This window comes from Ammodytes marinus (genome assembly GCF_949987685.1).
Source record: "Ammodytes marinus genome assembly, chromosome: 11".
NCBI classification, from domain to species: Eukaryota; Metazoa; Chordata; class Actinopteri; order Uranoscopiformes; family Ammodytidae; genus Ammodytes; species Ammodytes marinus.
In genome coordinates this window covers 24,271,255-24,285,744 of record NC_137215.1, presented here as the reverse complement: position 1 = coordinate 24,285,744, position 14,490 = coordinate 24,271,255, and the positions used below count along the sequence as shown (strand labels likewise).

The window sequence follows — 14,490 nt, the reverse complement described above, 5'->3', positions numbered from 1 at the left end:
TCGTATGCATATTGAGTGTTATCCTTCTGAGGAAGTCACATAATGATCCTGATTATGCAAATTCCATGTAGGCAGAAGGAAACACAACTAAGGGACTGCAAGAGCAAACAGCCCATTTCCAGCACTGCCAACTCAATAAAAACAAAGATGTCACTTGCTGCAATATAATCAGATTTAACACGTGGAGCTCAAAACACAGAACAGAACAAAACAAAGAAGTTAACGGAGAAGCATGTTCCAGATCTCTATCTGTGGACTTCGTCTTCAGTGTTTCAAAGCAGCTTTTAACCCATGCCTGTAGAAGAAGCCTTTCTACTAGCTGGCAGAAGTAAGTTCTTCCCTTGGTCATTAGGAGTGCTGAATGTTCATTTGATACTGTGGACCATGAAGCCTAGAAGGCTTCTGAGATCAAGGCCCTTCTGTTCCACAATCCACTGCACAGTCGATGGTGCCTCGCTGTGAGCTACTGGAACACACACTGATTCTCTGAGAGATCCTTCACAACCTTGCAACAAAGTGCAACACGCTACTAACATAACTCCTGTCCAGACTGGAAGACCAAGGGACACATTTAAATACATGACATCAAGTTTTCTCTGTGATGTTCATTCAATTCCCACTCAAAATCTGAATGTATTTAGTGTCTTCTTTAGTGAGACAGCAGCTCATTATACAATCAGGGCAGAGGACTGCCTTCAGGGGGCATTCTGTGAGTGAAGGAGAGCTCAGTCAACACGGACCAGTGGGACTTGTCTGAGATCATCATGCTCAGTAAAGACATTATAAAGTAGTCATGCCAACTAAATAAAACACTCAAAAAAGCTAAGAATGAGAGTTAAGGTAGACAGCCCGACAACAGGTTCAGCAAGAGCTCAGAACAGAGCAGGTTAGTAATAAGTAATAATAATAAGAAAACTGTTAGCCTTAAATGATATTACAGTTCGCCAAAGTCCAACTAAAGCAAGCTATAAAACACCAGTCCATGTCACTTTTTTAGTCCTATTTTCTCACTATTTTTCTACAAACCTAAATGTATAAGGATACGCGCACTTCACTGCCTGCACATTATATAGAGGTATCTGTAGTATATTCTCCCAGGGCAGTAAACTTTAACTTAAGTGTAATGAAATGTGTGATTCAGTGGTGCAGATACAAGCGTAAAGGCGCAGTAAATATGGACTTTTACCCGTGAGAGAAAATCTTGTAAATCAGAGGTGCATTAAGAAAATGTTGTGTCTTTTTGAAAACTGAAACTGAGGATAAATGTGTACTTTTGGAGATGTTGTCTGCATCCAGCACCATCTGGAAGTCATCAGGGGCCAGAAGGAGACCCACAGCGACTAGAATGGGACGGCTGTCTTTCTTATCCTGGGGCTGCATGTCTCTGGCCTGAGAAAGAGAGGGAAGGATCGGAAGTTAGACTGAATGTTAACTTGTGTTGTTGAATGTTAAAATGTTAAGCCAGCCAGTTTACTTACATTCCTCTGAGCTAACACGCCATAGAACAAAACACACTGATTTATATAAGTTATAGCATACATACTAAGTGTTGTCTCGATACAATGCATATGAGGTGATAGATTTGACCTGACCAGCCGAGCATAATGCAATAACTAAGTTCAGGGGAGATGGACGTTATTCTCCTTCGCTGTGCCCTATGTATGTGTTGGAGCCATTATGCTACTCTTTTGTTTGTTTTATTTGGTGACCTGTATTTCTGTGTTGTGACCACTGGGTGGAACTTTGGGCTCTTCAGAAGGCATATAGGTAATCACCGGGCACGGCCAGGTGTGTGTAATTGGGAAGCAAACCATTTTGTACCGTGAGCGTGGCGTGATATGTCAGTGATATGTGTTTGAACTGCATAGAACCAATGGAAAGGAACTGTACCTACATGAATCAATCAATCAACTGGAATATGTGCTATTGGTGAGCACCATAACAATCAATAAACGAGTCACAGCACTCAAAGCGATAAGTTTATATCGGACATTTATTACTGGCACCACAAACACGCGTACGACAGAGTTCTCCCACACCGCACCAAACAGGCTAATGCAGAGTCGGATAATTGGCTCTACAGTATGATTGCTGTTGATAAACCATGTAAGTATGTTTTTCTTAATAATCTGTCGTGTTCAGCTTTAAAGAACTGCTACATTTGTCATTTTAGACTGTCTTGACACGGATAGGCTGTTCACCTGCTGCATAAGCATAGCAGCTTTATCCTCTGCGCAGGAGGGCGTTTGGTAGAGGGTCCCTCTGAGCTGCAGGAGGTGGACAGCTGACGACAGGCGTTCTAACTGTGTGCCGTTATCCAGCAGCATGGCTTTCTGGAGGTGAGTCAGAGAAGCCTCAAGGCGCCCCTCCTCTTCTTCAATCACTGCCAGCTCTGAGTGAACTTGACAGCGCATTTCCAGCAACATGCTGTGAAAATAACACACAAACACTTCCAGCATGAAAAAAAACATAACAAAAACTGTATGTCTGATAGCAAAATGCAGAAGAATTGGGAGATACTAGTGACATATACTTATGTCATCTGCAGTAATTGTAACAAAATGTCTCAGTTAAATAGGCCCGACAAAATAAATATGTTTTTCTTTTGTTTTTTTATACAATACATCATAATAATAATAATCATAATAATAATATAATTTTATTGGATATGTAGAAAAGAAAAGACACTAAGAAATGCTTTTGATGGATACTGTTGATTAGAATGCATAGGCACTAAAACCAAGACACCATTTAAAAAAAATATACATTAAAACAAAATTTGAGCAATAGTATATCAGGCCAATGATACCATTGCTTATACCAATTTTTAAATATTCTGCTCCTTTTGGATTCAAATGTTGAATAAGTGCAAAAACTAACTTTGTAAACTAAGCTACAGTGCACGGACAAAAACATCCACACACAGCAATAAAAACAAACTAAAAAGCCCCAAGGGACACATAAATAACCATGCATCATAATGAATTTGTAGAAGCTGCAAACCTTGGCATGTCTTCCAGTACTTGGGCCACCCTGAGCAGAGGTGTCTTGATACATTTCCTGAGGTTGTGCTGCAGCAGGGGCAGGCAGAAGCTCCACTGGGTAGCACACAGCGCATGCAGGGCCTCAGGGTCGCCCTTCATCTCCGCAGTCTGCAGCCACTGATCCAGCTTGCCAATCTCCTTCAGCCGGGCCTGTGGGATAACAACTACTTGTTGAGTATCTCTCCTGAAGCAATCACAGCACAGCAGTTCTATCACTTGGCTATCTTGGATTGAATATGTACTGCCAATTATTAAACATGACTTCTTTCACACCGAAGGATTATATGGTGCAAAATGAGATTACATGATCCTACTTCCCTGAAGATTTTATTCCTTGTCAGAGAGGCAAATATATTGGGGGCGATTTTACCATAATTAAAAATTTCCACTTAAAACTCTAACTAATGAAGCGCTTTTTGATGGGTTAGCGGTCAGCAGGCAGGGGCACCTTTTCAATGGATGGGGGATTTCTTATCTAACTGTTTTCAAACACATAATAATATTGCAGAAAATATTATTCAACAGTTAATAAAGCCTCTGCCAATAGGTCCACTGGCTGCATTATGACATTAGGACAGAAACACATGGCTGACAATTCAGGACGATGATCAAGTACCTCCACACTGGCTTTGGAGTAGTCATTCTTCTTCACTTCTCTCTTCAGGATGTTGATTTCACAGTTGATACATTCCATTATTAATCGTTGGCCCGCACTCTAAAAAGACAAATATACATAAGATTTTAAGAATCATGGTTCAGGTGCCTAGGAAGAGAGGATCATCTCTCTAAATTATTGCACATGCAATGCTGCTTACTATGTAACAATTCCACTGAATTTACAAAGTATGTATGAGCAAGAAGGAGACACCTTTTTAGAAAAACCCATTCTCCATTGCTGAAAGTAATAACAAGTGCAGCAACCTCTTCAGGGCATGAGATCGGGTTAATTAATTGATTCTGTTGTCAAGTGTCTACTAAATAGGGGATGTCAAATTCCAGGTATAAATCTGCATGTTTACAGCTGTAACTTTGCTACTGTCGGGTTTAAATAGAATATCGACACTCACAGCCTCTTGTGCCAACTTCAGCTCCTTCAAACAGTCAGCAGCCACTTTCTGATGCTTTACTTGTAAAGCCAGCAGAGCCAACTCCATGAGGAAGGCAAATCTGCAAATCCCAGATAAAACATAATTTATACAATTTACAACACTTCAGAACAGTAATCTGAGCCACATATTGCTCTGGGGATATACAGTAATGTGGTTTTATGGTAGCTGGAGGTTTAGGGAGAACAAAGGTAACAACAAAGGTAAGGAGATTTGTTTAGGAAACTCTCGGTCACAGACCTGTCAGCTGGTTGGATGGGTGTTGGGTTCTGAAGAGGGCCCATAGAGCCCACAGTGTCCACAGGCTCAGCAGATGCATTGGTGCAATCCACCACAAGATGGAAAATCTGCTCAAGCTCATCTTTTGTCGGCTCATTCTCATTTTTTTCTTCCAACGTGCTTAAAAAAAAATAAAAAATGTATTATGTGTACCGGTACATTTATAAGGATAGACTTATGCATATAAGAGAATACATGCATCTTTATTTTCATCCGCCTTTGTATATACTCACACCAAACATTGCATGAACCTTAGGCAAAATAACCTATATGATGCTGAGTCAGATTGAGTCATGCTGTCGACGTTTACAGCTGAGCTGAGGAGCCATAAGGAGGTCTGACATGTTGAGTACATGCCTGGAGAAAGGAGGTGGGGGTGGGGACTGTATGTGCTATACCACACCAGAAGCCATGGTACAATACTATGAATGTAGGCACAGAGCAAGATAAACTTGCTCACTCTGGGATGCCATAGGCTAAGCTGAGAGCCAGTGGATCAGGTTGAATGTTTGCTTCCAAGTAAGTCGAATGTATAACAGCTTCAGGACCAAAAACACATCTGGAAGTTCTGTAGCAAACATCACTGAAGCAGACCAAACGATTATTTTCTTGGACGGCTACAGTACACATTGTTTTACTTTTCTGCAGATAGATTTTAATGGACCGCACAGAAACAATGCTTGCTGAAAGGCAAATCATTTTTGCAGAGAAACACCTCTACTTAAATAAAAGCCAGACACTATCCTTACTTTTTAAATTCCTGTATTTTGTAAATGACTGCTAAGGTAGCACACTGCCTGCTCATTTCCATTAGGACATCACCGTCTGTCAGCTTGTGTTGTGCCTAAGAAGGGAAGAGTAAAGACAGACATTACTCGTTATTTATCATCCCAAAAATGTTTCACTAAACACTCAACAGAATTTCAAAATGAAACTCAATTGCATGAAAAGTGGTCCACAGATAGCCAGTGTGCTGGTTAGTAAATGTTCTTATTTAAATATCTCCTATTATACTACTTTACTGGTCTTAATTTCTCATTAATGACTCCTATAGAGCAACCTGACAAGAATCACAAAAAACTATGTAGATTTTCGGGAAGCTCTTCCTCTCATCTCAGCGATTTCAGCATTCTCTGTCCACACTCGGCTTTGTGCTTCTCCGCCCCCTCACCCCCCTCCTGCCAACCCCACTCCGTTGTGATTGGTTACCTTCCGGAACACTTTCAGCGGCGCGTGGGCAGATTTGAGCAGGCAGGTGGGGGCATGGCCGGAGCGTGCCTGAGCACGTTGCAGCAATACCATACATGGAAAAATCCGGATATTATACGTAATAAATCCCGGAAATTTTAACAAGTGAATCGCGACCGGCTGCCCTAGTGTTTAGCACTCTGCACAACCACCCCAGACGGTCAGCAGGGAATACGTCTAAATGCATGTAAGTCATTACTTGACACTTTATTATATGACTATATATCATTATAACAACGTTTATAGGTCATAAAAGTTGAAAAAGCATGATAGGGCCTCTTTAAGTGATAAATCATTTTAGCTTCCTTAGAGGGGAGCAAATGTAAAAAGTGGCTCAGATTACCCCGTTCTCCCCTATGTTAAATAAAATAAAACAGATTCTTAAATCTTTACAATTTCAGAGAGTAAAAGATACATGCTGTTTACCAGTAATGTAAAGATTTGTGGATAAAGATGTGGAGTATGTGACTTGATGAATTCCTCTGTAACTTTGGCAAAACTTGTAGCATCCTCCATTTTCCCAGAGTCCACAAGACATTTGATCAGGTGCCTGAACGGAGAGCAAAATAATACAAATGAGACCAGTTCTTGTCCTCATTTAATGACTGTCATCGGCCTAATTTGCATCATATGCAATTGATTACAATTCAATATAATATATGTTCTTATTGACACTGTTGTGCTGGAAAATTGCATAGCATCTTATATGGATGATTCTTAGCTACTGTATGATACTGTCAGATATACCGTCTAGCTGTATCACTGGCATTACACTGAACATGAATGGAGCATTATATTGTGTGAACCAAGAGGGGGTCATCGGAGATCATGATTCAACAGCTTACATTAGAACACTCCATATAGGAGAATAGAGCAAGCAATTAACTAGGGAGCCAGATCATTGAGGTCACCACTGAGCTGCTGGTTAATTAGCTATGTACATCATCTCCATAAATCCAGCAATACACTGGATAGAATCATGACAGGATGTATTCATGAAAGAGAAGTAAGAGAGCATCACTTGCATCATGAGTTCAGCCCTCCAGCTGTGGTCCTGGTCTGCCACCTCCTCCAGACCTTGGACCACCTTCCTAATGGAGGAGACCAGGTGGTGGCACCGCCCTGGCTGCAAGAGAGGACGCACTGTCTGGAAGTAAAGCACTGAGGCATTGAACACTATGAAGTGGTATCTGAAAGAGAAAAAAAAACATGCAAAATGAGTAAATAGAGAATAATGAATAATTTATTTGATGAACATGCCGGCCATTTCATCTCTGAATACAACTTAATTCAAACCAAGTGGAACTCTGTATGGAAAAGTCTTGTGAATTTTAAATATGTATGGATTAACCATCCTCCAATGGGCCTCAGGAGAGCCCCCTGTATAAGCCGCTCTGTGTGAAATAAGGGGTGAAAATGATAAATTCAAGGAACAGTTTTAGAAGAAATATTGTGAACAGTTTGAGTGCTGCTAATTTATTCACCAGAGATTATGTTGTACATTAGTCTGGGCAGTATGTATGAGATATGTATTCCCTTTGGTGCTCATTTGGAAATCTCATTCAGCCGCTTTATTGACAGTTAATAAGTTCATTAGCAACGAGATTCAGAGCAGATTTGTTGCATAGGCTAAGTCGCTATTTTCAAACACATCTTTCAGAGCATGGAACAAGGGGAAACACTTTCATAATATCCATTATAACATATATGTATCATCCTCTTTACCCTGCTAACAGATAACGAACGATACATTCAGTTTGCTGTTGAACTTAAAAAAATATCATACACTTCTCAAAAAGGAGTCAGGGTAAAGCATGAAAGTCAAGTTTTATTTCAGCAATGTTCTTTGCAAATCAGACTTTTATGTCTCTCTCATATTTATCTGCATCAAGCTGAACCCTCATAACCATATCATAGCTAAAACACTGCCTGTTGTGAATATTTCACTTGTATTAAGTATTTGTTCAGGTGATCTTTGGCACTATAGAAGCATTTGCCTAATAATATCAGAGATTACAAACTGTTCGTGGGAAAAATGCTCAACTTTCTTGACATTTAGAACAAAGCCGAGCGCACTTCTGAGAGGTTACTGTACATACCTTGGTTCAGATTTTGATATTTCAATTGCTTTAAGAAAATACAGCACCGCCTCTTCAAAGTCTTCCTAAAATAGGAAATGATGTAAGAGAGGAAGTGAGAACTTGTCACATCAGACAATCAAACAAAGATTAGACACACCAGCTATTCAATAAAGAGGGCAATTTGATAAAACACTAGGTAAACCTTCAAACTGCACTTAACTGTGAACAGACAAAGGGTCCTATGGTATGGAGAATCATCTTGCAAAAAATAGCACTTTTTTTATGTTAGGACATCTGGTACATTTCTGGTGTAAAATAAGTACAGTAAATGTCTACAGTAACTGTGTGCTTTTATCACATTGACACAAATACAGTAACATACACATCCCCCCAGAGGAGATGTGTGTGTGTGTGAGTGTGTGTGTGTCCAATTTTCTGTCCTCACCACACTCCCAGTGGCCGGCGGAGACTTGAGCTGGCCCTGGCAGAGGTAGGCTCGACACAAAAATCTACTTGCCGGCGGATTCCCTTCAAAGTACATCTTTAGACAGGCTGTGCTGATCTCCAAACAACCCAGCTGAAAACACAGCGCACAAAGGCAAAGTAAATAATACACATGTTCACCTTATACCAAGTTATATTGTGTCACCAGCATTTTCCTACGTTTGATGCATGATTGAAACTATTCAAAAATGGATTAATGTACAACATAAAATATTCTTGCTTCTCTATAAAAGTGAAGAATATTGTGACATAAATGGGCTGAGGATGAGGACTACTTGGGTATTCACTTTAGCCTGAGTGAGACTTCAAGGCAAGCTGCATTTTTTTAACTCTGAAAACGTGCTGCTTGATAGGGAGAGGAGGGAACAAATCACATTATAGATTATCACTGAGTTTCATTATTCAAATATGTTTCCCTTGCCCGAGGACAATTCAGTCTACATTAGCGAATATGCATTACGGTCCCCTGCTGGGAGAATAGTTAATATTTATCTAACTGAAGTTACTGTACGGAAACAGTGGCATAATGAAATCTGTGATAAGACTTTGCAGAGGTTTACATCATGATTTTCTGTATCAGTAGCTGTACTGACTCTAACAGACTATTGGTTGTGGATCAATCAACTATGTGGGCCGTGCGTTATAGTCAAACCTCATAAATATCTACATGCCAATAACTTCAGTAATAATTCAGGAACTTCCACAGAAGAAGATGCTTCCATATCAACACAGAAACAAATTGACTATAAATGCACTGCACATTCTTTACAATGACACTTTTGCATTCTTTGTGGCTCCTTCACACATCATGTCTTATATTATGTGACATCTCAGCAGTCATGGACTCCTCACAACATGAAAGCACTCCCAACAGTACTTGGAATGTCAGGTTGCTGGCACATTCATGTTTTATAACATCAATCTTTTAGACAGATTTGAAGCTGACAGTAGACAGCCGTAAATAGGCCTACACATGATGAGTCTGTATGAACATGGCTACATAAAGCTGCATGCTGTGGACTATGTGCTCTTCCTGGTCTACTACTGTGACTTTACTGAACACTAATTCAGGGGGTTTAATAATTAGTATTACACATTAGGTCCTAGGAACTCACTGGCTCATAAAAATACAGTCCTGGTGTTGTATTAAATTCAGTCCCCCTGTCGTTATATGGTACCCCGAGAGATGCTGTGCTCATAAATACATAGAGCGTTTAATATATTTTTGAACACACATAGTTTATTTTTTTATTTTTGCTATACTTGACTTCTGTTTTTCCATGCCAATAAAGCCCATTTGAATTGAACTGAATAGGCTAGATAGATAGATAGATAGATAGATAGATAGATAGATAGATAGATAGATAGATAGATAGATAGATAGATAGATAGATAGATAGATAGATAGATAGATAGATAGATAGATAGATAGATAGATAGATAGATAGATAGACAGTGAATCACCCCTGTCCCACTCCCACCTGCAGAGCTGCTTCCGCGCAAATGACGTTCAACTCCGGGGCAATGCGTTGAGTTCGTCCAGTGGCCACAGCTGCTCTCATGTCCTTAATTAATTGGTAGGCTGACTGAAGAGCTCCAGGGTCTGCGTACATGACACGACATTATATACAGCAAAGGACGGTAGGTACATTATCTCAAATTGCTGCAATTGCTAATGAATTGGTACATTGCAAACCTTGTTTCTCCTTAGCCTTGGTTAGATACTGACGAATTTCAAGGTCCATGTCAGGCGAAAGGTTTCTAGTAACTTAGTAGCTAATGAGTTGTGTATGTGTTAGCTATCGTTAGCTAGCGAGCATAAAGCTAATTACAACGCTAATGTCAGCCGTAACTTATTGAAACGTACAGGGGTGTGGAACTAGTGAGTAACAAGAACGCAACATTGAGGAACCGTTCGAAAAGCAATACGCCCGTCCGTCAAATTCTGCGTCAATGCAAATATGCCACCCATTAGTTGATTGAATGAACAAATCGCTAGTTAACTCAAACAGATACTGGACCTGAACTATCCCACCATCCGTGTGTGTCTTTATATGTCCATGGTGTGTGTAGTTAGGGAGCGTCGCTAGGCAACCAGAGACAGGGGCTTGAACTACGGTAAACGAGAAGGGACCAAAGAGGTTGACACTGCTTTTCCTTTATCTTTGCTTTGGCAGATCATAAAATCGATATAGCCTATTTATGTATTTAATGTTACAGCAACATTTTCACATGGCTACATTTCCATCAGAAAAAAATATAAAGAATAAGGCTGCATGAATAGATTAAAGGTAGCCTAAAAAAAAAAATGACATCTCTCCCTGTCTCTTACAGACACACACACACACACACACACACACACACACACACACACACACACACACACAACTCACAAATATCCTTCAAAAAGCACCTCTTTGTGCTTGTTAAATTAGGCCACTCAGTGTGCAATAGCCTATAACTTGGTCAAACCACATAGCCTACCGCTATTTATGTTACAGAGAAGTGAGGCAAGGCTAACTTCAGTTTCTCTCAGTAGCCTATAGGCCTAATGGACTTGGGGTTCCCAGCAGAGTAGATAGCCTACATCCTTGAAGGCCTTCAAGCAAATGTGTTGCCTTTCCTTGTGAGATCTGTCTAAATATAGGCCACACACAAAGATAATATTCAGCCTTCGGAATGTCTTTAAATGTAAATTTAATTATTTTATAAAAGACATTCTTTCTCTGTCAATTGACCTACTTCACATTTAGTGCCTCTTATTTAGGCCTACTTTTGTTGAAAATGTCACATCTGTCAGAGCATCACCGGCGCTTTACATGCTAAATGTGAGTTGATGTGAGTTTTTCTGAAGGCTCACTGTTGAGTTGCATAGAGAAACACCTATTCTCTGTAGGCTACCTATCACAGAGAGGTTAATCCCTGTGGCTGGGCCTTTAAAAGTGATTGGGCCATGTGTACTCTACTACAAATATATTTACACAAAAAAACTTGCAATTCCAATTATCGGTGATTCAACCATGTGTCACGACCACAGCTGTGTCCCTGACTTTTCCTTGTGTTTACCTCTGTCGGCCCGTCTTCCTATTTCCTCTTTCCCCGGATTCCCTTCCAATAATTGTCCGATGTTTGTTTTTGTCGCCATACTCTCAGGCTTTCAAGGCGTTTCTTGTTGAATATTTCAGTGAAGTGTTTCTAGTGTCCCTGTGCCTGCATTAATGCTTGTCAAGGTGTCTTGCCTGCCTGCAAGGCTATCCAATCAACTCTTCCCTGCTCCGACCGTGCCATTCTCCAATTCTTGTTGTCCCTCAGCTGCTTCCAGGCACCTCCTCTGCCCAAACATCTCTGCCCACTAAATATTTAATTAAAATGGCCTAACTCCATCTGCTTTATAGTATTTGTTCAGTGCCTGGGTTTAAAACAAACCCTGACAACATATACATTTTCTTATGTCCCCCTAAGTGCTTGTCCAAACAACTTGTCCATCATGCACACTCCATTGTCTTAAAATTAAGGTACACAATAAGTACTTTGTTTGATGTTAGTTTTATAATTAGCTCACAGCGGAGGAAGGTGTGCCTGGCTTTCACAAAGCAACTAGCCTTGCAATCTGGACAACACAGATGGTGCTATATGATGATGGAATAGGCTCTTTAAATGCTAAATGTGATCCATCAAGCTATTATTCGTTACATTAGGTATACACCTGTCCTGCTGACTAGCTCGTTATAATCTCTGCAGATTTATTTTCGAGCTTTTATATATAAACTAATGTATAGCCTACAAGGTATTATATTGTTATAATCTCAAATAACTCTAGACGTGTTAATTGAACATGCATTTAGATGAAAATATAGGCTCCAGTCCAGGACCAAGTCACCAACATTGTCAACAATGGAAATCTTTAGCAAAATCAGTTTTTGTTTTGCAAGTGTACCAGGAAGAACAACCAGGGCCATGTCAATATGTGCGTGTGCGCACACACACACGAACACACACACACACACACACACACACACACACACACACACACACACACACACACACACACACACACACACACACACACACACACACACAATGATTGGACTCTTTTCAGAATTTTATTTAAGAGTGAGTTGAAGTTCATCCAATTAATAATTGCTAAGCTCCAGTTAGGGCTCAATAGCATATTTTGGTTCCATTCAGCTTGTGGGTATACACCATCATAAACCATTTTGCAGAAATACAGCATGTCTGGGTCATGGTCTCTTGTAGGAAAATAAATTGAAATGCCATTTAAGTGATAATACATGAGCTGTGTCTGTGATTTATCTCTGTACAAGTGCACAGACGCTTACCACATTTAATGAGGATATGACCACACCACATGTCACAATCTTGTCAGCAGCACTGATGCTGTCCAAGGTGGAGAACAAAGATACACAGTGCCCCACCAGCAGTGAAATTACAGTAATCACCCCAGCATTTTCAACGGATGAATAGATGCAAAAGGGTGCTCATTGTAAACATGCATTCAGATAAAACAAGATGAGTCAGTTTAAAATTATGATTTAGTGCACTGCATTTATCTAAATATAGGGCCTTTGAGAGTGGGTGTATTTTTGAAAGGATACATTCAGATATAAAATCTTCAATAAATGTATTTGTTTGTCTTTCTCAATAGCTGGCCTCAGATGGGACAACTTTCAACCTCTCTGAAAATCCCCACAATACTACTAATCATATCATTAAGATGTTTAATAAGCAGTATCAAATAAATGATTGATCAACCCTCAAATTGTTAACAATAACTGAGAATGTTAGACATGTGAAGCCCACAAACAAAAAATAACAGGTTGGTTGTCACTGTAAATGCAATTCCCACTACACTTTACATTTTAGATACTGTACATATATAGGGACAAAATGTCTTCCTTTGGCATTTTATCTTCACGTTATGAGTAGAGTTTCATGTTTGTGAAATCATTTGTCAGTTTTTGAAAGCAGATTGTACTGCAATACTGAGCAATACTTCTCAAAAGCCTTCCATTACGTTTTGACACACATTTGCATGAGAAGAAAAGTTTGTAAAGTTTGTTGTTTTTATTGTGTGGCTCATTAAAATGATTAAAATAACTCTCAAAGAGTCTGTCATGGCTCTACCACATAACAAGAAATCCCTGAGAAATTTGGAGCAGACATAAAGAGTCTACTGCCATGCTAGTTGCTCTGTCAGACTGTACTGACACAGGTACTAACACAGGTAAGCTGTAAGCATGACACACTCACAATAACAATGCTAATATGTCAATTGTATAGCAGGTTCAATGTTAATCATGTCCACCATTTAAGATTGTGTGTTAGCATGCCAGCATGGGAATGCCATTCATTTTAACAGGTAGCCTATGTGGTCAGGTATTTCAGAGTATAGCCCAACACTAAAAACAACAGAAGTAAACATCCCAGTGGCACCAGAGTAAATGTAAGGGAACCATCAAATTCACTGGGACCATGCAAGAACGTATGAAATTCCATGGCAATTCATCCAGTATCAAATCCGTTCTCCGGTGTCGTGTTATTCTTATAATAAGGCTCGTACAACAACGTAGTCGGAGTGTGTCTTTATTAAGCTTCTTCTCCAGCCGTAACCGTAACTTAGTGTGCGCATGCACGGGACTCCAGCTAACCCCGCCCCCGGTACAGACGTCATCATGTTGCTACAAAATAAAGGCATTCCTTACAGCATTATTCAATAATACCACATCCGGAAGCTAAAAGTTTCATGGGATCAGACTAGTGGCAGGCTGACTGCCATACAACGACAGATCAACAGTCTAAAGTAATTTTGCTAGCATGGCTAGAAACTAGAGGTGGGCATAGATTAATTTTTTTAATCTAGATTAATTTTGGAATTAATCTAGATTAATCTAGATTAAAATGGCTCATTTGAATTCATTCATAATATGTGTGTGCTCCCTAAATAATGACTCAAAGTAAGTCTTTGAGAACGTGTTTCTCAAGCCAGGTGGCGCATCAGACCAGGGGCTCATCTCCTGTGCAGGTGCACACCTAATGCATCAAGTTAACGCGCGTGCAGAAAGAGGATGTCACGGAACTCATGTCCGTTAGCTTTTCAATATAAGACTGTCAAAATAAAAGTCCCGCAAAACAATCGTTATTTTGGGGATTAACTTCTCTGCGTGAGAAATTTGAGTTGTAGGCTAGCGTGTGAGAGTGTGAGCTGGT

The 14,490-nt window shown here is 40.0% G+C and overlaps 1 protein-coding gene across 1 annotated transcript in view; it reads right to left on the bottom strand.

Annotated features, from left to right (window-relative positions):
- The window catches only part of cfap46 (cilia and flagella associated protein 46), a gene marked incomplete at both ends in the record, with an annotated part of 92,295 nt that overhangs the window by 53,715 nt on the left and 24,090 nt on the right, over positions 1–14,490 (bottom strand). Inside the window, 12 exons of the mRNA XM_080037262.1 lie at positions 1,272–1,389; positions 2,202–2,427; positions 3,004–3,194; positions 3,661–3,759; positions 4,112–4,211; positions 4,391–4,549; positions 5,179–5,273; positions 6,104–6,223; positions 6,699–6,867; positions 7,777–7,841; positions 8,204–8,335; positions 9,744–9,865. Of these exons, the coding sequence (XP_079893388.1) occupies positions 1,272–1,389; positions 2,202–2,427; positions 3,004–3,194; positions 3,661–3,759; positions 4,112–4,211; positions 4,391–4,549; positions 5,179–5,273; positions 6,104–6,223; positions 6,699–6,867; positions 7,777–7,841; positions 8,204–8,335; positions 9,744–9,865 (1,596 nt within the window). The remainder of the gene's footprint in view (positions 1–1,271; positions 1,390–2,201; positions 2,428–3,003; positions 3,195–3,660; positions 3,760–4,111; positions 4,212–4,390; positions 4,550–5,178; positions 5,274–6,103; positions 6,224–6,698; positions 6,868–7,776; positions 7,842–8,203; positions 8,336–9,743; positions 9,866–14,490) is intronic.